The 25154-nt window shown below is 46.7% G+C and overlaps 2 protein-coding genes across 6 annotated transcripts in view; one reads left to right on the plus strand and one right to left on the minus strand.

Moving 5' to 3' along the window:
- LOC142786393 (neprilysin-1-like) overlaps positions 1 to 25154 on the plus strand; it is a 557390-nt gene that overhangs the window by 423138 nt on the left and 109098 nt on the right. The gene's annotated exons all lie outside the window — the stretch shown is intronic.
- The window catches only part of LOC119169433 (uncharacterized), a 30750-nt gene that overhangs the window by 234 nt on the left and 5362 nt on the right, over positions 1 to 25154 (minus strand). For both annotated transcript variants that reach the window (XM_037420506.2, XM_075884050.1), the window contains 2 exons: positions 16485 to 16628; positions 7980 to 9428 (listed from right to left, as the gene is read on the minus strand). In XM_037420506.2, the coding sequence (XP_037276403.2) occupies positions 7980 to 9428; positions 16485 to 16628 (1593 nt within the window). The remainder of the gene's footprint in view (positions 1 to 7979; positions 9429 to 16484; positions 16629 to 25154) is intronic.

Consider the following 25154-nt stretch of genomic DNA (forward strand, 5'->3'; position numbering starts at 1 on the left):
TTAAAAACTTTTGTAAAAGATTCTATCCCATGGAGTTGTACCACTGAATGAGTTACCTTTTTTCGTCAGTGCGGTGTAATTGTTCAGTTATTGTCAGATTCCTAAACTTCTAAATATACTTCAAAAATTTACTAAATAAAAATTTTCTGAATATACTAAAAAATTCTAAATATACTTCGTCCAATGTTCCCTAGCTCTACTGCGCGTTATTCATAGACGAAACCAAGAAGCATTGGAGACAAGCAGGGTCTACAGTGTGTTGCCAGTATAACTGTTGGTCAATAAAGCTCTAGAAAAGGGCGAACGCGTGAGAAGGACACAGAAACTCAAGTCAACAGATGAGATTACGTCTGCTTGTACAACGTGGCACCAGCAAGCACAGGATCGAGTTGATTGTCGGATCATCCAACAGGCCTTTTTCCTGCAGGGGGCACAGTCAAGATGATGGTGAATATGCTAATGTTAATTATTAATTACTCCCTAATATGTGCCTAAGCTTTACGAGGGGTGTTGTTCGGTGTGTTCTATTGTTCATCGTACACTCGTACACGATGCGCCGCTGGCATGGGCTGTTGAAAGAAGTACAATATATATATATATATATATATATATATATATATATATATATATATATATATATTCAAATACAAGGATAAAATACGAGTTGAAAGCGACAGATTTACAAAGATGCAAAGCCAGTGAGGCTTGTCAGGCATTTGTCTACAGTGTGGGTATACCATGTACTTTTGGAGAGCTAAAGTCATGCGTTAAAAGAACCAAAAAACGCTGCTTTATTTATTGGTGTGAGTGTGTTGAAGATGCCATGCTGTCACTAATTTTTTCTGACGTAGATTAAAAAAACATAGTCCACCTTCAGGCAGACTAACAAAATATCAACAAGTTCACAGAAGTCATTAAATAGTCACTGGATTCTACCAAACACACGCCAAAAAAGGAAAAAGCCCGACATAGACAGCATGTTTCGTCTTGTAACAGCATGTGCCCCTCTACCCACTCAGGCTCAATGCTGCTTTATGTGGCCACCATTTGTTTTCATTCCCCTCTAGTGTATAAAAAAGCTGTGCTATGTTTTCACATATGTGATATTTAAACAACTTTGTAATTTTCCTGTGATTGAATATTTTTCGGCAGTAAAATTTTAGGATTGACGTACACTCCTTTTACGTTTTTTTTTCATTGAACAGCATTAGTTTCAATGAAGGAGCACTCAGTCGTAATACGTCAGCACATCGGTGAGTCGGCATACGGCTTGTCGTTGTAAAAATCACAACGTCAGAAGCAACAACTTGCGTTGAGTGTTCCCAATCGGAACAGTGTTTTCTTGTACATCGCATGATGAGAGAACTGTACAAGAAGATCTCAAACTTTGAGATAGGCAGTAAAAAAGCAGCGTGTTTCAAGTGAAGCACACCTTGTGACCAGGCCAGGCCAGGAACACTACACAGTAAACAACGAAAACATGGCACAGTGCTTTAGCTAAGAGCGGTAGTCAGTAGTCTCCTCTGTTTCTATTTTCTTTAGAACAGCACATTTTTTTCCAAAATACCGTAGAATCAGCAACGCTAACTCGTCTTTGTTCTACACATATGACGAAAAAAATTATCTTCAAAGAACAATCTTTAACAAATGCAAACTCAAGATATCAGTTGTGTTGTTCATACGGTGCTGAAAGGTATCACTCCTGATTTGCGGTCCTGTACTTCTCGCTCAGCACTAGCACCCCACACTCTCACCCCGCGACAGTATATACAGTACAAAGCACCAGATATGAGCGCGCCCTGCACCAGCTTTATATGATCGACATTTCTCAGGGCCTAATATGACCTCACACCCAAGGTAGAGTTACTTAGGAGGTCTCCAGAAGAGGCAGGATGAGCAGTAGCAAAAATGCACGTTATCCAACGATGAAGAGGTACGAAAATGGCACGTTTGGTTCCTCCGCCATACCGAGCAGTTTAACACGCAGGTAAAACGTGTCCTTACAGACATAATTGAATGTCTTCTGTGCATTGACATAAGAGCACTTGCACAATGTCTATTTCTCTCTGGCAGCTCTATAGTGTACTATTTATGTGTATGCACCACCCACGTTGACTCTCAGTGGTGCATACACATATCTCCATACTGACGACTAGTGTCCGTGGCCTACGATTAGAGAAACGCTAGTGGGGTCTGAAGTCGTTAATGATAAGAGCGCAATCAGAGAAAGTGATGTGACTGCAGGAAGAGCATCGCTAATTAGACGCAGCACTTTAAAGCCACTGGAACGGGGAAAGCACTGTGACCATCTGGCCCGCCGCCATACAGGGTCCAGCAGCGCTGAAGCTGCGGTGGCTCTGTACAGATTTTATGCGAAGTGACGCCTTTTTTGAACATCATGGGTGCTTTTGCAGCCTTGAATGAAGCATAGCGTTGTTCTTTAGCTGTCTAAAAAGCAAACAGTGGCAGTCTCACTTTCCTATTTGCGCTTGCACGTGTACTAGCGCGACAACAAAGGGCGAACTTTGCGACATTTCGGCGCTTATATAGGTATGTGGGGTTTAACGTCCCAAAACCACCATATGATTATGAGAGACACCGTAGTGAAGGGCTCCGGAAATTTTCACCACCTGGCGTTCTTTAACGTGCACCCAACTCTGAGCACACGGGCCTACAGCCTTTCCGCCGACATCTCAAACGCAGCCGCCGCAGCCGGTATTCGATCCCGCGATCTGTGGGTCAGTAGCCAAGTATACCTTAGCCAGTATACCACCGCGGCGGGTCGTCTCGGCGCTCAGCTGCAAGCCTTTAATCAATGCGAAACATTTCTTAACGAACTTCTGCTCTGCCTGCCTGACTGCCCGCCCACCCGCCCGTTCGCCCGCCCGCCCGCCCGCCCGCCCGTCTGTCTGTCTGTCTGTCTGTCTGTCTGTCTGTCTGTCTGTCTGTCTGTCTGTCTGTCTGTGATAGCACAAGAACTGGTATGGTATAACATGACCACCCGGCCAATATAAGGTGTAATTCATAAGGCGAAAAATTATTGCGCCCATGTGATGAACCGCACAACTTACACATTACTGCTTTCGTGTTCTTGCGGCCGTTCCGTTTACTTTACATATCGCACAGGTAATATGGCCGCGTGACAAAAGTGCACAAAAAACGCAAGTCCTAAAATGCAAATCATGTCACGCGTGACATATACAACATTATTTTTAAGACCTGGTCTCGGGGTTGTCGCGATGAATTAATTAAACGAGTGTATGCCAAAATCACCATGACGAGATGTATGTGCATGATAAAAGTAAATTACAAGTATACAGTAGCACGAAAACCATGACTTGCTTGTCACGTACGGCATGATCGACTTACTAACTACCGCGCTCGTAGCGTGCCGGCGGCCGGTTGGTATTTTGATACACACCGATACTTATATTGCATGACGGGACTGTATCACGAACACAGAAAATGCAAACACCAAAATTATATCAAGCATGTCATGTATTACATGATCTAAACGCCACGCTCATGGTGTGCTCGCGGCCAGCTGGCTATCTGGATATACCCCTAAAGTGGCATTGTGTCATGTGACTGTATGACGAACATGAACAAATAGTGGTAACATGAAAATAATGGCATGTGTGACATACTTTGCATAGCTCACGTGTCACGCATATAGTGCGCTAGCAGTCGTTTCTCTAGTTTAGTATATACCAAGATTGCTATCACGGGAGATAGCTGTATGACGAACAGGTATGACAGGGGAGACAATGAACATGTCATTTTTTCTAGTTTTAAGCAATCATTTATGTTTGTAATTTATTAACGCCACACCATACTGATTTTAGTGTATAGCATGATAGCGACCCGGCCCACTGTACACCATAAGCACGCCAGAGAAATCGTGGCTTACATTACGTACTTGCCATATTTTCCTGTTACAACCTGTCATTTATGTTTTTCATACAACTACGCCATGCATTATCAATATAGGTGTATGTAAAACCTGCAAACCTGCCGGAAACTTGCCAAGATCATGGCATGTAAATCACGCTTACACTGACATGTATGTTATAATTTTCATGTTAGCACTTATTATTCGTTTTTGTCATACAGTAACCCCACACGCTACAATTTTTTTGAGAATATCAGGCAAGCCAACCGACTGCGAGCACACCTTGAGCGTGGTGTCTAAATCTTGTTGTACATGAAAGTAACTTTATGATGTTCGTGTTTTCGCCTTTTACTCGTGTTCGCATTATGTCACCTCCCAAAGTAGTGATTTTGGTCAAAATCAAGCAAGCCAATCCACCACGAGCACACCCTGAGTGCCGAATGTAAATCATGCTGTACATAAAATGCATCCCATGACTTCATGTTACCACCTCTCATTCGTATTTGTAATATAGATATATCTCGTCGTAGAAATTTTGGCAGTTATCCATTTAAACAAACGGCCACGAGTGCGCCAAAACACTAGTGAGGCGTGTGAGCTGGACCATTTGTGTGACGCCCAAAGCACGCGGTGGTGGCAGAAAACAACACGTGGCACACTCACCATTCCAGTAACTTTAGCTGAACTTCGGCTAAAGTCGTCAACCTGCGCCATGTTGATGAGGTACTGAACACCACGGTCGGTCTAGAAGGGAACAGAACGCGTGTCGTATGTCCTCTCTAGCCGAACAGCGATTCGTCTTGGGGCGAGTGTTTGTGAGGAATGCGGTGTTACAGTCAGACGATGCAGGGACGCATCATGTAATCATTCCAAATTTTTAGTCTGCCCCGTGCGCTGCTATAGGCAAAATACTACGCGTGTTCCAAAATATCTGGTGTGAACTGCCCGGGCGTGTGCCTGGAAAACATGGCCATGCCACTGAAAGCGGTGTCCTCCACTTCAAATCTATCGAGTGGCCGCTGTGCACTTTGTAGCTCGCTAGCTTCAAATAGATGCTTCTGTTTGCTTAAGATTCCTGTCCGCAAGCTTTGACAGTAAAGTATTTGCGTTGGTTGGGCATTGTTTTTGAGCGGTTAAGTGAAATAAGTAGTGTTCGAGGCTTAGTCAATGGCGCTGCCGAAATTTCAGAGGTCGCAGATTACCTATTTGCTAGTTGTCTTTTTTCTTCTATAGAAGGCGCAAGTGGACGTGGTGGTAGCTACGAGACACGCTATTCGGTACTACGCCACGCCCTTGCGTTACCGGAATATCGAACAGACTAAGAACCTGTATTTCGAATGAGGGTTAATTGCTATGACCGAGGCCGAGGCTTGGGCTGACGTCACCACGTCGTGCTGTGTTAAGGCGTTCATAGCGTTGCACTTCTCGTATTGAAAACATTTCGAATAAAACAAACGGCTAGCAACGACGTGTTGCAGGAGCTAGTCGGGGAGGCCACAGTCATTATGCATTACTTCATTTTACACCGCTCCCAGACGACGACACCACTCCGTCGAGCAACAGCATTGTGAGAGGAAAGTGTGTGATAAAAAAGGCGCGTTTGTATTGTCTCCTGAGTGCATGACCATGGTGCCAAGCATAGCGTGCCCGACATCAATTGTTCTGGACCACGAGGGTCTGGGCTCAACCGATAAATGATCCTTTTCCCCCATCTGACTGTGCGTATTTTTTCTACGTCATTTCCGTGACGAAAATGCCTCTCTGAACGTTTTTGAGTTTTTGAAAAACTTTAGAGACGTCGGATTGGCTATTTAATGAATGAGGCACTAGCAGCAGTACCATTCGCAATAACATTCGCAGATGGCAGACCTAGGGGTGACGTGCATCCGCTTTGTGCTTTAAACGAGGTATCTCTCGACAAACCTCTCGCGTAGAGTTGCATCGCCATGTCTCCCGCGCAACTGTTTCTACTTTCGGACACGCGTGTGAATGCGCTTATTTTTCGAAGTGACTAGCATTTCGCTGAAGCGTTTCGTCGTTGTTGCGAAGACTTGTGGTGGGCGTGGAACGAAACACGGTATCAACTCGCTGATACGCTTGAGTAACGTTAGCAGCAGGAACTCAATAGTGTGAGCTTCGCGCCATCTTGTGGGCACTGTGTAAATAGTTGTTCTGGGTCGCGACGCAGTTAAGAGACTCTAGGATAACCATGGCAGAGCTTGAAGGTCAAATTGACACAGCCAGGTGTTTTCTACGTTTCTACCTGAAGAAGGAGAGGGTCTAGCACCTACACTCGATTCAAGCATAATACTAACACAAACAATGTATACGTCCTCGTCTAAAAATTGGAATTTTCGTGAATTGCCACTTAAGTTTGTAGTCTACACAACTGTATGGGCACTCAAAACAATTACCAGATAGGGACCGTACTTATCGAAAAGGAGTTCACCAAAGAATAAGGATGGACTGCATGCATCAGGCTTTTCTTAATTGCGATAGGGAATTAAGCACTGTCGGCAAAAGTCTAAGCAGACAATTATTGCACAATTTCGCTTTTGAGATTTTGGGGGGCTGAAGGTGTACAGACAACAAAAAATAAAAAAGCAAACGTTAGGGATCACGTCACATCTGATTAATCGAGAAATAAAAGGCGTAACTGCAAGAGAGTGGAAGATAGAAACGTATGTTTCGCCTTCACATTAGACCCAATAAATAGATCTTAACCTACCGTAATGTAAAGGACATCCAGCCGGTGGCCTATTCGAGCAACTAAATGGGCATCAGGGGTTTACAACAGCAGCGATAGGTGAATTCACAAAATTGAAAGGTTCGAAGCGATATATTAAATCAGCCCTATCTAGAGATGGTGCAGAGATGCCTTCATGCTGCGAAGGGCAGAGGCTGGTGGCGATGAATTACTGAAGGTTCTCGCTTGAATAGCAATCCATTTATGCCCATGTTTTTCCATCATTTGAAGCGCTTCGGCAACGCAGTTATAAGGCGTGGAAACAAAATGGTGTCGGTGGGTTGTCGCAACTTACTGTTCATCATTATCGTGTTAAGCTGCACCTTGTCAACGCAAATGATTTGTATGGTACGTGCAATATAAACTAAAATGGAGTTCAAAAACATTAGCTCAACGTACGACTGTCTACTTCTCAAGCTTCCATGCCACAAAACTCACGAAGGCAACTTGCTTTCTTGTTTTTCATGAACATAAACAATCAAATGATAGTTTTCCCACGCTATGCGAGAATCGAATGCGCCTCCTGCTTTTAGGAGTTTTACTACGGGGAGTTGATCGCAACGCATGATCAACTGGTTACTTTCGCACACATAAACACCCAGGAAAGAAATTCTAGATTGTGTGCAAATAACGTTCAATTGCATTTAATTGTATGACTACGTTTCTCCAGTAGAATGGAATCTGGTTTTGAATGAACACGGCAGCGAGTCTTTTATGGACAGTGATGTCATGCATTTTGCTGCCTGATACGCCAGGTGCGATGCGCCTGCTCGTGCGTTTGTTATGATTCAAGCTGTTAAATAAGCAAACATGATCCTTTTCTTCCAAAATTATTTTTGTTTCTCTCAGGAATGGGTCTTCTCGTACGAAGCGATGCATATCTGAAACATAAATGTAGCAGCTACCCTTTTCATTCATAATCCAATAGGCTCTTTCGCCTCCACAAATTTTTCGATCATTTTAGTGATAAAAAACATTATGACTGGTTTTCTGTATCTATGTGGCTTATGGAGACGCCCACCAAGCAATACAATCGGAATAAATCGGTGGTCATAATCAATATTCTGTGAAATGCATGAGGTTTATTTCGATGCGAGAACGAGATAGAGAACTTGACTGGATATGGCACTGCTTCCGCACAGTGATAATCTCGTGTAGCTTATGAATAACAATAGGCCGAAATTACCATACACCCGCCGTAAATCTAGTTAGTCACAGCAAGGTTCCTGCTTAAACTTTGTGACACTCGAAGAATCTGCAAATCAGTGATTTCCTAAAAGTGTTAGGGAATACTGAGAGTTAACTATTGGCACAGAAACTATATTAGTACTCTCTACTCACCTATGACTGGCGGCCTCATGAATGCTCCCAGAGCTGTCACTGATGCTACAAAACCGTAAGCCATGGGGAGGTTCCGCACACCAACGTCGCATGTAATAGTTTGAGACATGGCAACCATTACGTAGCCAACTGGAAGTCCAAGGTTTACAACTAGTATCCAGAACACAACGTCACTTTGGGCATGTGGCATCGTCGTGCCAATAATGACCATGACGAGATAAGAGAGCGTCGTGACGCCAAGAGGAGTTGCGATCTTGTAATCGGTGATCAGCGGTATCAGCAGCCGTCCCGCCAGGTCGGTCAAGGAGAAAAATGTTAGTACGTGCGCAGCATCTTCTCTGCTAATCCCGTTGTCCACTGCGCAGTCAACGGCCACAGCCAGAAACGTATCCAAGAAGAAACAGAAAGAGAAGTAGCTAAACATGTGCGCGTAAAACCGTCGCGTAGACAGGACCTCCTTAGCGCTACGCAAAAGAGACCGTGTACGGCTTTCCTTCACTGAATATTGAAAATCATATACTTCTTCCAATGACTTGAGCGTATGATCACAATAATCACTCTTCAAGGGGACTGTCTCATCTTCCATTCCTTCCCTATTTGCCTCCGGGGGCTCAGCAGAGCCCGTGAAAGTCAGCATCGTATTTTTCATTGGTGTCATTTTTATGCAGTGTGTCGTCCGCTTTATGACTTTCAGAGGTAAATTTTCCGCAGAAATGTTTGCTTCTGCTCTGTGCAGCTCCGGTGAGCCTACATTTTGTTGGAAAATTTCTTCCAAGCACTCATTTTTACATGAGCAGTTCACACAGACACAACGCGGTTCTCGACCTTCCCTCATATATGGCACATCAACACTGTTTCGTTTAAGCAACTTCCAAGACAGCTCTTCTCCCTTTTCAGCGCACATAACGCTTGTGTCTGAGGCCTCCAACATGTGTGGTATCCCGTGTGAATCCCTTAAAGGTTTTTCATAATTAAGCTTCACGGATAGGGGATCCCTAGACAGCTTGATTATTGTCGATCTATCCGTTGAAGTAAATAGAACGTTGTCGTCATACGAAGAATCATCCCGGTCGTTGCTAATGCCCACAAGAGGTCGCAAAGTTGATGCCACGTAATCACTATAGTGACTCGCTTTTTTTTCCTGTGCGTCGTCTTCATCAATGACTCTGCTCCTGGAGATGTCAGATATTTTGGAGTACTGTTCCTGCATCCACGGCGGCTTGCGAAAAAAGAAGCTGATTGGTAGAACATTCAACAACAGTGCTCCCACAAGTGCAAATGTTCCGTGCAGGCTGTACTCGGTGAGACAGTAATCGAAAATTATCGGGAAAATGAAGGAAGCTGCAGGGGCACCAGCCATGTTGATACCGAGGGCAGTGCCACGTCTCTTGTCGAAGTACTCGTTCACAGCGACGATAACACAGGACAGCAGGATTCCATGTCCTGAGCCTGCACGTGAAGCAAAAGTACAGAAATTCTGCACCTGCGTCATTACCCAAACTACTCCAAGCTTCGACTATGCAATCATGTTTTTTTATATATGCCGACTACTTGTTCCAGTTACAAATAAAATGTCTGGTGGACCAATCTCATAATTATTGCAATACTGAAAAGGCAAGGCCTGACCGACTCAAATAAAGAGAAGAAAGGGGGACACCTAGTGTAGTAAGGGTATGCTAAAACAAGAGTAGCTCAGAAGAAGATGGAGGCTCCAAGAAAATAAAATTTGTGAGCTCAGAGTGTCTCTGGAGACAGCGTCGTGGCAAGCGGACTAGTCTTTAATGTTGGAGCCTTGAAGCAGAACAAGTCCACCTCCTGAATGTTATGCGCCAGTGACACACTGCATTGACGATTTCGGATATACTTGAGGGTGTGCTAAATGATTCGACTGATTTGATAATTCAGCGCACAAGATTAAACCAATGTGGATTTAAGTATATTGCGTGGCAGAAGCGTACAATTGCCCAGGCGTCAAAAATCGCGAAGTCAGCAACGAGTGTTTGTTTAAGTAGTTGCATCAGCATTGAATAAACATTGAATCGAAACAAGTCAATTAAAGAAATAAAATGCTAAGTTGAAGTAAAGCTTTTTAAAGGTGAATTACATGACTTTACACCTCGACGCCTATATATCAGCATCTATAGTGATGTATTGGGGAAGGTTTAGCAAAGCAAAGGAGAGTAGTCTACTGCCATCACACACAGTCAATAAATGGGGTTTCTTTGGACATGTCCTGTCCTCGGCATTATACAGGCAAAAGTGGTGTAAATTTCTTTGTAGTAAAGATAAATATTAAAAAACGTAATCCTAATTGTAATATTTACCCCTGCATAAATTACTCCAACAAAAATGATTAGTGTTTTTTACGTTGAGTCTTCATTAAACTTACCTGTATATAACCTTCTTTAAAGTCATACGCGTACTGTGGTACACGTACCACGACTATCCAACAAGAGTGTCAACAACTTCGAAAGAAAGTTCACATTCTCCTTGAAGATAGTCACACGCCTTGAAAATCAGGCCGTTCATGACATTTAGAATCAAAGCTCCTTAAGGCCAAGGCGTGTCCGTTGGCGGCGTTGGTGATCGCCATAGCCCAGCACGATGACGATGATGCTGAAGACGATGAAAGAGAAGCGAGTTCCACACCACAGATTCTCTTTCTGCCATCACGGTGCAAAACATGCAAGGTACCCGCTATACGCCATGATGAAGACAATGATGGTGATGACGGTGATGATCACAGAGAACGACTAGCTTGTGCAGTATATTAAGTCACGAAATGTTCTACTATACACTTTTATTACTGGAAACAGCCAACAATGAAAGGGGGAACGTGCATAGACCTTGTTTTTGCCAACTTCAGGCAAGATATGATACCACAAAGCAGATATACTTAAGGCAACTTGAAATTCACAACTCCATACGTCATGCCAATTATGATGAATAAACATTGTATAATGAAGGAATGATGATAACAAAAGGAAACAGCAAGCATCATCGCAGAATAAGGCACCACGAGATCGGCGCTCGAGCTCCTCCATCTTCCTCGTCCTGTCGCTATCTCCAATCTCCGACCTGCCCGTTTGGTTCGCCCAATAAACCTCTTTACATTTGGTGGATCGTGCTGGGTGACCACATCGCCTACAACCTGGAACTCCGATCTCGCACCCTGCCGTCGACCATGCAAGTTGACGCTGCCCAACAAACAATACCTCTCGCGGCCACTACTTGCCCCGGCCCGGTTCATCAGCGAGACCCCCCGATCTTTGCCGGCACCGAAGACCAGGACGTCGAGGACTGGCTGTCGTCATACGAGAAAGTCAGTGGACCCAACAGGTGGGATGACGCTGCTAAGCTAGGCACTGTCAATTTTTATCTCACCGACGTGGCCAAGCTGTGGTATACGAACCACGAAACCGAGTTCACGAATTGGTCCGCCTTCAGGCAATACGTGCCGTTTTTGGTCGTCCTGCCTTACGGAAGCTACGCGCCGAACAACGTCTGCGCACACGGGCACAGGAGCGAGGTGAAACTTTCACATCATATATAGAAGATGTGATTGATCTCTGCCGGCGCGTCGATGCTTCCATGAGCGAGAGTGCGAAGATACAGCACATTATGAAGGGCGTCGACGATGACGTTTTCCAGATGCTTCTCGCGAAGTCTCCAAGCACTGTGGCAGAAGTAGTGACTTTGTGCCAAAGCTATGATGAATTGCGGAGGCAACGAGCTCAGACGCGACGCTCATTCCAGACAATCCAACCAGTGGCCGCACTGGACGCTATGGCTGACCAGGCAAACCTTCTCGCACAAATGAAAGACTTCGTGCGAGAGGAAGTGGCTCGGCAGCTTTCTCTGCTGCCTTTTGCTCAACGCCAGGAGCTCTCGCACCAACAGCCACTGCGACACCCACCACAATTGGCTCCCATGCTCCGACATGTGGTCCAGGAGCAGATTTCCGAGGCTATGCCGGTGCCCTTGCAGCAGCCCACCGTCACCGCGCCTCTTACTTACGCTGAGGCACTAAAGCGGCAGCAGCGACACCACCCCCCGTCGTTCCAGGGACTGCCGTATACCTCAGCCCCGACTCAGCCGTCCACCGCCTGGGTTCCTCCCATTGCCACCACAGCCTCGACACACCCGTCTGCCGCATGGACTGGTCCCCTCGTCGCCAATACTTGGAGAACGCGCGATAACCGGCCCATCTGTTTTGCGTGCGGCGGCCCTGGCCATATCGCCCGTTACTGCCGTCGTCGCGTGCCGGGATACACAGACGCCCGGACACAGAACAGCTTCATGGACCTTTCTCCATCCCGTCTGGAATATTCTGACCCTCAGTCAAGCTCGTCTTCACGGGAATGTCCGCGTACTATGTCTGGTCGCTCACCTTCACCCCGTCGTCGCTCCCTGTCACCCATGCGTCGTCGGCCAGCTCCTGAACACGAGGGAAACTAACCGCCGCAGTTCAGGAGGCAAGAACTGCGCTGTCGAAATGCTCAAGTCCTCGGACATTGCCATCGAATATTGTCGAAGTTTTTGTAGAAGGTACTCGAGCATATGCTCTAGTGGATACTGGTGCTGCCGTTTCCGTGATAGACGCTAAACTTTGCCGCAAGCTCCGTAAAGTGACGACGCCTCTTAACATGATGTCCTTGCAAACAGCGAATGGGGACCCGGTTCAGCCGGTAGCCGCCTGTACTGTCCGACTGATGATCGCGAATGACCACTACACTGTTGAGTTTATTGTCCTGTCGTCATGCTCACACGACATCATACTTGGATGGGATTTTTTATCGCGTAACCATGCCGTTATTGATTGTGCAAGATCGGAGCCTGAACTTTTCCCGTTTTACGACCAACCAACCAGCCGCATTCAGCCCGCCGTACACAAACTCGTCGTCAAAGAAGGCACTGAAATTCCTCCGACAGCAGCTGTGTTGCTCCCCGTGTTCTGTGACGGCATTAGGAACGAAGCTGCATTCTTTGAGCCATCAAGCCTCTTCCTTAGTCGAAGATCACTTCTTCTGCTTTATTCAACCCTCTCTATTTCTGAAGGAAACAGTGCTCTTTGCCTCATCAATCCCCTTCCGTATCCCGTTGAACTGTTTCAAGGTGAATCTCTTGGACACGTGCATGCCATTGATAAAGAACAAATTTTTACCATGCCGCCAGATTGTTCCAGTGACTACGACGCCATAAGTGCCCTCAACCCTTCCAATATACCACCTTGCGAGCTTTTCGATTCATCGATTGCCGACGGACTATCGCCATCTGAACGCTCTGAGCTCCTTCAGCTGCTCTACCAGTTTCGTGAATCCTTTGACGTTGCTCAACCTACCCTTGGCCGAACTCCCAGTTTTTTCCACCGCATCGACACAGGTTCCAACGCGCCAGTACGACAGCGACCATACCGTGTTTCCGCCACAGAACGTCAGGTTATCACCGAACACGTTGACGATATGCTCAAGCGCGACGTTATCCGACCTTCCCAAAGTCCATGGGCATCACCTGTCGTTCTTGTTAAGAAGAAGGATGGTGCAATCCGCTTCTGCGTTGATTACAGGCGCTTAAATAAGATCACTCGCAAAGACGTATACCCTTTGCCCAGGATTGATGACGCCCTTGATTGCTTACAAGGTGCCGAGTTTTTTTCGTCGTTAGATTTGCGTTCGGGGTATTGGCAGGTGCCCTTAGCAGATGGTGATCGTCCAAAAACAGCATTCGTGACACCGGACGGGCTATATGAGTTCAATGTCATGCCCTTCGGCCTCTGCAATGCGCCGGCCACATTCGAGCGCATGATGGACTCGGTTTTGCGGGGTTTGAAATGGAACATATGCCTCTGCTACCTCGACGATATCGTCGTCTTTGCACCCGATTTCGCAACACACCTTGTACGCCTGAAACATGTCCTCACGTGTCTGAAGAATGCGCAGCTCCAACTGAATCTAAAGAAATGCCACTTCGCTGCACGGACGCTCACCATTCTCGGTCACGTCGTATCAAAGGATGGTGTTCTTCCCGACCCGGCTAAACTCCGCGCTGTTGCTGAATTCCCCAAACCAACGACTGTAAAACAGTTACGCAGCTTCGTAGGATTGTGCTCCTACTTTCGTCGGTTTGTGCGCAACTTTGCCTCCATAATTGCCCCTTTGACCCAACTTTTAAGCAGTGCCAACGACATCTCATCATGGTCTTCCGAATGTGATCACGCATTTACCACTCTTCGCCGTCTCCTGACATCACCGCCTATATTGCGCCACTATGATCCCACGGCTGCAACTGAAATCCATACAGACGCCAGCGGTGTCGGTCTCGGTGCAGTTCTCGCTCAACGAAAGCCTGGATCCCCTGAGTATGTCGTCGCCTACGCCAGCAGAACGCTCAACAAGGCTGAGGTAAACTACAGTGTTACCGAAAAAGAGTGCTTAGCCATACTTTGGGCAATTGTGAAATTTCGCCCATACTTATATGGCCGCACCTTTGCTGTAGTTACAGACCATCATGCCTTATGTTGGTTGTCGTCGCTGAAGGATCCATCAGGTCGCCTTGCTCGTTGGGCTCTGCGACTTCGAGAGTATGACATCCGCGTCGTGTACCGTTCCGGCCGCCAACATGCTGATGCTGATGCGCTCTCGCGATCACCACTGTCGACTGAGGCTGCCTCTATATCTTCTATGGAACACGCGCTGTCCGCTCTTGACATCGACACAATGACCTCTGCACAGCGCGACGATCCATGGATAACTTCGCTTCTGGACGTCTTATCTGGGGTACCGACACTTCCCATCCCTCGAGCAATGCGACGCCAGGCTTCGCACTTCACCATTCGAGGTGGCCTCTTGTACCGGCGCAATTACTCACCAGACGGCAGGAAGTGGCTGCTCGTTATTCCCCGAAAGCTGCGCTCTACAATCTGTGCATCATTTCACTCCGACCCGCAATGCGCTCACGCCGGTCTCTTCAAGACCTACGAGCGTTTAAGGAAGCGGTACTACTGGCGTGGGATGTTTACTTTTGTTCGACAGTTTATTCGCGGCTGCCACGAGTGTCAGCGACGAAAACAGCCACCGAATGCAGGAGCAGCTCCACTACAGCCGCTTGCGTGCCCTGACCGCCCATTCGATCGCGTCGGAATCGACCTTTATGGACCACTGCCATTGACCACAGCAGGTAACCGGTGGGCTATCGTTGCTGTAGATCACCTGACACGGTACACCGAAACCGCTGCTCTTCCTACGGCGACCGCTCAGGACGTCGCATCTTTCATCCTCCATCGGTTAGTGTTGCGTCACGGCCCTCCTCGCGAGCTCCTCAGTGACCGGGGCCGTGTATTTCTATCCGACGTAATACAAGCACTTCTCCGTCAGTGCCATATTGTACACCGGATGAGTACTGCTTACCACCCTCAGACGAATGGCCTGACTGAGCGGTTTAATCGGACCCTGGGTGACATGCTCGCGACGCATGTGGCATCTGACCAAACGAACTGGGACCTGGTTCTTCCATTTGCGACCTACGCGTACAACACCGCTACCCAAGTCACCACCGGCTTTTCTCCATTCTACCTTCTATACGGACGTCAACCATCGCACACAATTGACACTTTGCTGCCATACGCACCAGATGTATCTGAGTGCACGACCGTGTCTGAAGCCGCCCGTCACGCCGAAGAATGCCGCCAACTAGCGAAGCAGTTTACTACGGCTGACCAGCAACGCCAGAAAAAGGCCCGCGATGACGACCACCCTCCTGCCGCCAAGTTCGCCCCTGGAACCCTTGTATGGCTGTATGTACCACCCTGTGCACCTGGTTTGTCTACCAAGCTACTTTCAAATTACCATGGCCCATACCGCGTGCTAGAGCGCACATCGCCCGTCAATTACGCCATCGAACCGCTTACGCCACCCGGTGACCATCGTCGGCGTGGACACGACATTGTTCACGTGGACCGCTTGAAGCCGTACTTCGACCCGCTCGTTCCTACTTGTTAGATCGCCAGGATGGCTTGATCTTTCTCGACGGGGGCAATTATAATGAAGGAATGATGATAACAAAAGGAAACAGCAAGCATCATCGCAGAATAAGGCACCACGAGATCGGCGCTCGAGCTCCTCCATCTTCCTCGTCCTGTCGCTATCTCCAATCTCCGACCTGCCCGTTTGGTTCGCCCAATAAACCTCTTTACAATTGTATTTAAATGTACAACGCTGGGCACTCGTTCAGATGCGAGAGTAGTCAATGTCACGGATGATTCATGGTGCCACCGAGTAACACCAAACGATCCCACTGCTTCCCCAACTCATCATCATTCACCTCGTAGATATGTTTCCTCTTTCTTAGAATGAGCGTTATCCTTTGATGTTGAGTGCTTCCCCTCCTACGAAGATTTCGGATCCCGACACAAATTCACAATTTCAACGCATGACACGACCGCATCAGTGGCACAAAAAGAAAGCATGTCTGACTTCTTTTCACTCGAAAGGGTTAACGAAAGTGTACCTGTGACCACGCCGACGGATACAACGAGGAACGGTATTCCAGTAGCAAATGCTGACGCAAGACAACCTGCTGACATGAGGAGTCCGCCGAGTGCGACGCTGATCCTCATGCCGAATGAGTGTACCAGGGCGCCGGCTACGAGACCTGCACATATTTGGATAGCATGAAATGAAGTATCTTAATGTGAACCTAGTTCCGTAGTTCCTCATTTCAATAACTGGGAAAATGAAATTAAAATATTACTAAGATTCACAAGCAGCCTTTTTTTCTTATATTTCGTGCTGGTCAAGCTGCTAAAATATTCTAGTCGCAAAGGTATTCAGTTTTTGTCGTACGTGCCGTTGATTTGTGCTCAAATGTTTCTGTAGGGCTGTTACCTCGCATAAACTAACAACCCTCTTGTGTCTCTGGTTCACTCAGCCTTGCTGCAATGAACTGAACATGTGCGTGGTTAATCTCCTTGCTGTTTCTCATTCGTTTATGTCTGATTATGTTCTAGCTAGGCCAAGAGCACCTTAAATGTAAGTGCCACAACAAAACAGAAAGTGCGCGAATAAAGCGGTTCGTAAAGAAGAGAGGAAGGACAGAAGGGAAATAAAAGGCAGGAATGTCAGCCAGTCTAGAATGACCGGTATGCTACGCAACACTGGGGACAGGGATCATGGAGCTTAAAAGATGAAAAGAGGGAGAGAAAAGAGAGCACGCACACTCAAACTTTCATTTCAAAGTCATCATAACACTATTAGTATAACCACCGGTCCAAGTCTGTTGCCTTCAAGGAGCTGAGGACTGCTTTCGTCACCTTCACTCGCGATGACCGCTCTGGATGACATTCCAGAATGGTGTGCGCAGTCATCGGTCTACAATCTATGTCAGCTAGAGCGGCTGCTAGAGATGTTATCTGCGCATTGTATCGAAGACAATCGCACAAGTTGTGTTCTAGTGTCTGCTCACTACAACAGTTTTCGCAGAAGGGGTTGAGAGCAATTTCGATGCGAAATGAAAGTGACTTGCTGAAGGCCACTCTTAGCTATAAATGGCAAAGTAGAGTGGCATCATTTCGGCGTAGTCCAGTAGGCATCTGTAGCCCTAAAGTGTTTGGACTATACTGATTTGATTTCGCAATATTTTAAGGGTAGAGAGTGATTTCTCGTGCGTCCACTCAAAATTCGCTGGCAGCGCCGGTCCGTAATAACGGTATTGTCTCTAAGCAGTTGCCTTGAAGCACTGATCGAGCAGCATTGTTAGCGCTTTCATTGCCTATCACGCCACAGTGACTTGGCAGCCACTGAAATGTGACGTGGAAACCTTTTTCAAACGCAGTATGGATACGATACCAAACGTCAAAGACCAAATGTCCATATGTTCCATGCTGCAGGGCTGATAGTGAAGGTTGCAGAGCTGCCTTCGAATCAATGAAAACTGACCAACGTTGAGGCTGTTCACGGTTGACTACGTGAAGTGCAGCGCAAAGATCAGCGAGCTTCGCAGCCGTCAATGACGTTAGGTGGTCTGTCTTGAAACTGAAAGTAATATATATAACACTGGGACGACCACTGCTCCATAAGAACACTGCAGAGTGGTTGATCCGTCAGAACAAACATGTACGTGATTGGCGTTCATCTAAAGCAAAAACATTAGGAATAGCTGTTTTAGCACTGGTTATGCAACATCAGTTTTTTTTTCTGATTCAGGGTCGATGAGGTGCCCTTCAGCCTGAATAAAGAACCACGGTGGTATCATTGGCTTATATGCGCGGTTGAAGCCTGCTCGAAGATGGGTGGCATAGTTAGGCATCGTTACACAATACGCCACCCGTGATCTCTCTCAAGGCAGTGTTGCAAGGTGTTGGCAATGGGCCAGGAAAAGATGCCTCTTGCTCTCGAGGCTTTCACCACAATGTGCGTTTGTGCTGGATGGTCCCGTGCAATGGAAATAGTCGCTTCAGTCAGCGCGCCTTTCGGCAAGCCAAGGCAGACTCTGAGAGCCTGAGTTTATACATCCTGCATAGCGTGAATATTAAACTTGCAAGTATTAGTTAGTACAGGCAGAGAAACCAAGAAACAATGATCCGTACAGTTACAGCACTGATTCTACCGACTTGCCCCAGGTTTTTCCGTTCAGTAACTTGAACACCTGAGAGATTGCTGCCAGGCGCTGTTTCAAGTAAAACACATGTGGACTCCACCGAAGGTCTGTGTCTATGACTACACCCAGAAAATTGTGGGTTCGCGCTGAGGAAACGGTCCGCCCTTCAGTAGAAACGGCCATGTGCGTCAATGCTTTACGTGTAAATGCCACTAATGCGCATTTTTCCGGGGATCTTTCGAGGTCTTGCTTGCCGAGGTAGCTCGCCGTCAAACTGGTAGCTTTTCGAAGCCCCGCTCGTATCTGAAGGCGTGTGACAGCTGATGTCCAGGCGCATATGCAATCTGCGTATATGGGTATTGCGATCGTACATGGCAAGTACTCAACCAGCTCTATGAGAGCGAGATTGAATAGAACGGGGCTTAGCACTCTCCCTTAAGGAACGCCCCGGCTAGTTTAGTATTGTGTAGTTGGGCCGTCTGTTTGACAAAAAAATGAGGATCTTGACGCCAAGTAGCTGGTGATCCATCAAAAAACTCGACCACTCAGGCCAACCATCTCAAGTACATTTAAAATGGCCTCGTATAGCACGGTATCATATGCTTCCTTCACGTCAAGGAACATGGCTGCAGACTAACGCTTACGTGATTTCTGCTAATGGGTGCATGTAACGAGATCAATAATATTATCGATAGGTGAGGAATCGCGTCGAAAGCCAGCCATGGAGTTTGGATAAATCTTGTAATGTTAAAGATACCACTCAGGGCGCCTAAGGACCATCCTTTCCATTATCTTTTCCGCGCAGCTGGCCAGTGCAATAGGCTGGTACAAGGAGAGTTCTAGTGGGGACTTGCCTGGCTTCAGAAGTGCTACTAGACTACTTGTTTTCTATTCGTGGGGACACTTCCTTCTTGTCAAGATACGTTGTATACACGTAGTAGCTTTCCCCGCGTGGTCTCACCCAGATTGAACAGGGCTCGACAAGGGGTATGTAATCTGGCCCTGGTGATGAGGAATGCCTGCATAGTGCTAGTGCCGCTTCAAGCTCCTTCATTGTGAAAAAAAGGCCCATGCGACCGTCACCAGAATCAGAAATGTCATATACAGCCAGAATATCTGGACGAGCCATTTGCTCTGCTGTCCTCGTGCAAAATTCTTCCGCGATATCGATGTTCCACCGCTATCAAAAAAGCGCCAGTGCCAGGAACAGAAAACGTTGTTCAGGAATGCAGCGAAGCCCGCGCACTGATCTCCAGATGTGGGATTAGATGCTTACGGGAGTCTAGCATTTCATAAAATAATATCCAGCGTTCAAAGGCTAACTTGTACATCCGATGCTGAATCTTCTTCTGCATTCTGCGGGCTGTTCTAAGCTCGTGAATAGACTTTGCGCCGCTATCTGCATTCCGCGTGGTGCCGAAGCGCTTGGAGTCTTTCCGATTTGAAATAAAAATTGTTGCGCCTGGACGTAATCGGGGTCATGTGCGTGGAATATTTTATTGTGGACTTGATCACTTGTTTCAACCCAGTGCATACACCCACTTGACAAGCTTTTTCTGTGTTATACTTAAAGGTGGTCCAGTCAGTTCGTCGGATGGTTTTCTCTGGAGCAGAGTTGGACAGCCCTTTGATGCGAAGACTTGTACGAATATGGTCACTTCCGTGTGCCTCAATATCAGAAGACCACTTTATCTATCGGGCAAACGAGTTGGAAACAAAAGCGAGATCCAGGCAGCTGCCATATGTCACACCTCGAAGAAAAGTGCGGCGGTCGTCATTCATGAGAGTGAGGTCACGATTGTAAGCGGTACTTGCTAATCGGCGCCCTCTTGCGTTTGTCCTTGTGCTCCCCCATGCCAGGTGATGTGCATTGAAGTCTACTACGATGATCCATTCAGCCGAACAGCTAGTAAAGACACTAACTAACCTTCTTGAGTCAAAGTTACTTGAAGGCAATAAATAAACGCTATGAGAGCAAATCAGTTTCTTCTAAATTGCCAGGCAAACATACTGATTGTCATCATGAGGGGAAATTGGATGAAGCAAGTAAGTGAGTTCTCGACGAACGTAAACAATGACCTTGCTGCATGCTCCATTTGTCGAGGATTTGATAGCTTCGTACCCCGATAGTTTCACAGCTTTAACACATTGGGCTCACAAATGATGATAACTGGCAACATGTTGACGCGCACTAACTGACGAAAGTCCGAAAGACGCACTGCTAGTCCTCTGACGTTCCATTGAATAAAGGATGCTGCCTCGACTTATTCTCGGAAATGATAGTGATCGTAAGCCATATTTCTACTCGAGTGATTCAAATACTGGGCTCAAGGCGTCCAGTACTTTGAGTGTGCTTGAAGCACACGTTGTTCTCACGCCAGAAAAGATATCTCAAACGGGATCCATGAAAAAAGGAAGCATAGTAACGATTTTGCGATTCGCTTTGAGTGAGTCACCAGTGATCGGTGAAGACCCAAGAGTTGGCTGATATTCACAGGTTCCATGGCTAGGGGACGACAAAGAAGAATTGGCCATTCCTCTGTAGATATATTCTTTTCTGCAACCTTCTTTGAATTAGTCAGTTATTTTGTGGCTTGACTGAATGGTGCAGCAGTAGTGGTCACGCTGTCCTTTCGAGCTTGCGCCGTCTTTGAGGTCGAACGATGGCGCCGACACCGCTGCCGACGCTGGACTGCTTCCGCAGCCTCCCTGTGGGTAAATTTTCACTGACCATTTCCTTAAGCGCCGCACGCTCCTTCGTAATTCAAGGGCAGTCTTTCGATGAGGCAGCGTGTGAGCCATTGCAGTTGTCGCATTGACGAAATGTTCATTGACAGGTATCTTCCTGAATGCGGTTCTTCGCGACGGGGGCACCGCAGCGAATTAGGGAACATGCCTTCTATGTGACCTAGCTTAAAGCAGCACTGACGCTGAAGTGGTTTTTGCACAAGTGACTGAACGGGAAGCCGAAAATAGCTGACTTTGACTTTGGATGGTGTGCAAAAGCAATAGAAGACCAGCTTCACACAGCGCGACTTCCCAAGGCGGTGCATCTGAGTGATGACAGTCCCTTATTTGCCTGTTCATTGAGGGTACGCAAATCAGCGTCGGTAATCGTGATGTCCACATCGTATATCACACTGGCTGTGGATGCGTTGTTAATCGGTATAAATGGGCGCACTTTGATGCTGCCTAGCTCAGTGACTTGTTTGAGTGGTCCTAGCGCATTCACCTTAAATACGTCTATCGCGAGTATATATTTTTTGTTTTTTTTCTCTGATGTCTTCACTTTCATTAGGCACCACACGTTACAAAAAAGCGGGGAGTGCTTGCCTGTTCAGCAGCCACAGGTTTCCTGAGGACTCTTCTGGCAATAAGATGAGGACGTGTGGCCAGCGCTCGTGCCTTGACTTCATAGCGGCTGTACTTGCAAGAGTGGGTGACGCTGCATTGACGACCTTCCTTTTTGCCCTCTTGCTTGGGACAGGAATGAAAGCTTCGCCAGATGAGTCGTCTTCCGAGGCGGCTGAGTAGAGCTCTGTGTCCTCGGTGTCACTGAGTGAGGTTCCTCTCTTCCTCGCGGTGGTCGGCCGAGATGGCTGCTGGCCAGGCGGTCCTCTGGAATGCCCCGCATTCATTGCCGCAAGGCTAGGAACCTCATCGCTAATGTGACAGGTAGCAGAAATCACGGCCACGTGGTGAGAAAGAGCGGAGAACGTATTGAGACATAACACAGTTGCTTCACCTAAACAAATTTGCAAGTGCAACCGATTCAAATTCCCTATGCATACAAAGAACACACTCATTCAGTGAAAACTTATATTCTGCTACATCAGTAATAATCCAAAAACACAATGGACAAGGTTTATCTAACTTACAGAACGTGTCGCTTACATGTCTTCCTTTTTTTCTGCTTATTAGTTACGTACATAACGCAGTATTGACTGCTGAGTATTGACTGTTCACGTGAACAGTCAATACTGACCAACTACACCAAATCGCCCCCCCCAACCATAAACCCACAGGGGGGGGGGGGGAGTGGGATGCGGCCCTCCTCAGTTACTTGGACCTTCAGGCCCAAATAGCCTTCGTCCGTAGGGCCTAACTAGCGGCTGATATTAATGGGGGCCCAGAATATGGACTCCTCTCATTTTGGAGCACCTTAAAGGCTGCACTTCTCTTTTGTTTTCAAATAAATACCGTTAATCAATCAATCAGTCGATCATTCAAACAATTTTATTGACATCCTGCAATGCTGCATAAATATCAAGTCTGTATAATTGGTCTTAAGGCTATGTAACGTAAGCACACCTTTAAGACATGTTTCCGAGTACTTGCATCTGTTCGTTGCGAGGTGATGCATTTTCATATTCTGTAGTAGTAATCGCGCACATTCGAACAGTCGAGTGTGGTGGAGTTATTGATCACCCAATAAATATCAAATTTCCTGAAATGCTCACTAGGACACGTTGTCTGGAACAGTTTTCTAAGCTACAAGTACTGTAATCATTGTGTGATTAACAGGCGACGTCCCTGTAGTCAGCGCTTCAACAAGTAATCTTGTCTAAGGCTGCCTTGAAGAAGACCGAATAACACATTCCGACATGTTGGCTCTAGCTGCACAGCTGTTCAATGAGTTGTCATCTTTCTAAGCTTCCATCTTCTCTTGAGCTGCTGCTGCATTTGGTTATGCTGAATTACTATTTACTTTATGCTTAGCTTTATATTTTTTTCTGATACACGTGTGCTGTATTAGGACTTCTAATAGAAATGTAATTTTCTCTAACAATTTCTATTTGTAATTTAATTCTAACGCAGCAACATAAGACAAATGACACCTTTGGGAATTACATTAGGAAACGTGAATGACCTTGACGAAACCTGCCTTTGATAGACACATATAAGCTTCGCCATTGGAATTGCTGTTTCTACTCCCACACGGTTCACCGTAGCCACAAAGACTACGACGACGAATGTTCCATAAAAGCGCTCTGAACCTAACTTTACGCGGTGTCAAACACGCACATCAAAGATGAATTTGTAAACTAAATTTAACTTCCCGCTAGAACAAGCACGCTAGAACTTATGTGTCTCGGTTATAATATCGCGACAAACATCGTCAACTTTAACTGAATGCGGTGCCTCTATCAAAATCTGGCTACGTGGACAGTGACCAATAGACAGAACAGAATGGAAAGGAGCCAGTTTGTTGTATATAGTTTTAACTTTTGCACTTGACAACGAAACGAAACGGACGACAAAGGAAAGAAACGGGAGAGCACTAGCGCGAACTAGGAACTGTTTATTTTGATATAGTGATCGAAGATATTATATCTCTTGATGTGTTTCTTGCACGTGTCAGTGTTCTCTTTTTTTCGCCTCTTTCTGAGAGATATAAATATATTGTCACGATTCCGTAAAAACAGACAAATGTTAGTTGGCCTTCTTGATGTGCCACTTTGTTTTTTCTACGTCAATTGTGTTTTGTTTTTTTCAGAGCGCAAAAGTTCACACGTTACACAGAAGACGCAATTTCATTAACTTCGAGGTGTTTTGGGGTAATCGCAATATTATTGGAGTGCCTCAAATGCTAATAGCATTGAAAATATTGTTACGCCACGTATGTGCCGGACGAAGAAGGAAAAAGAAGCAAGGGGTGTGGAAGAAGAAGATCATCATCATCTGCCTGCGCCGATACGGCTCGTCCCTCGAACCGTGTATCAATAAACCCCCAGACGCCTACTGAGGTCGTAACAGAGTGGTGGAAGGTGCTGGGTATAGGAACCAACGACGGGACCACTACCCCTCGGATTTCGCCGGAGTCGTCGCCTCGCCGGCCTGCCTCCTTCTTTGGCCATCATGCCTGACGAAACAGAAGCTCGGGAACCAGTCCCCAGCAGTTCTTGGCCGTATCACAGAGAGCCACGAACCTTCTCCGGGAGGGCCAATGACGACGTGGACTCATGGCTCAAACATTTCAAGCGAGTAAGCAACTGCAACAAATGGGATGCTGCCTCCCAACTGTCACGCGTTGTTTTCTACCTCACTGATGTTGCCCTCGTTTGGTATGAGAACCATGAAGATATTCTGACAACATGGGAACGCTTTGTTGAAGAAATCAAGAAGTGTTTCGGCAACTCAGCTGCAAAAAAGAAGCTTGCCGAGCAGAGTCTTGCACAGAGGGCCCAGCTATCCGGTGAGACCTGCACCGTGTATACTGAAGAGATTTTGAGGCTGTGTAGGGAAGTCGATTCCAGCATGTCGGAAGAGGACAAGGTGGGGCATTTGCTGAAGGGAATTGCAGAAGATGTTTACAACTTCCTTATTAGCAGGGAAAGCCTGACTTCAGTGTCTGACGTTGTACGGCACTGCCGCACGTTTGAAACCCTGAAGCAGCGCAGAATAGCGCCTAAGTTTGGTCGTCTGGCAAATGTCACCTCAGTAGCCAGCATAGAAGCGGCCTCAACTGGTGACCTTTCGGCAACCATCCGCCAAATTGTTCGGGAAGAGTTACTCAGACATGGCGAAATGACACGTGAACGGGCAGCTGCCACGTCTCCATCCTATTTCCCGCAGGACACC

The sequence above is a fragment of the Rhipicephalus microplus genome, unplaced genomic scaffold, assembly GCF_043290135.1.
Source record: "Rhipicephalus microplus isolate Deutch F79 unplaced genomic scaffold, USDA_Rmic scaffold_23, whole genome shotgun sequence".
NCBI lineage: Eukaryota > Metazoa > Arthropoda > Arachnida > Ixodida > Ixodidae > Rhipicephalus > Rhipicephalus microplus.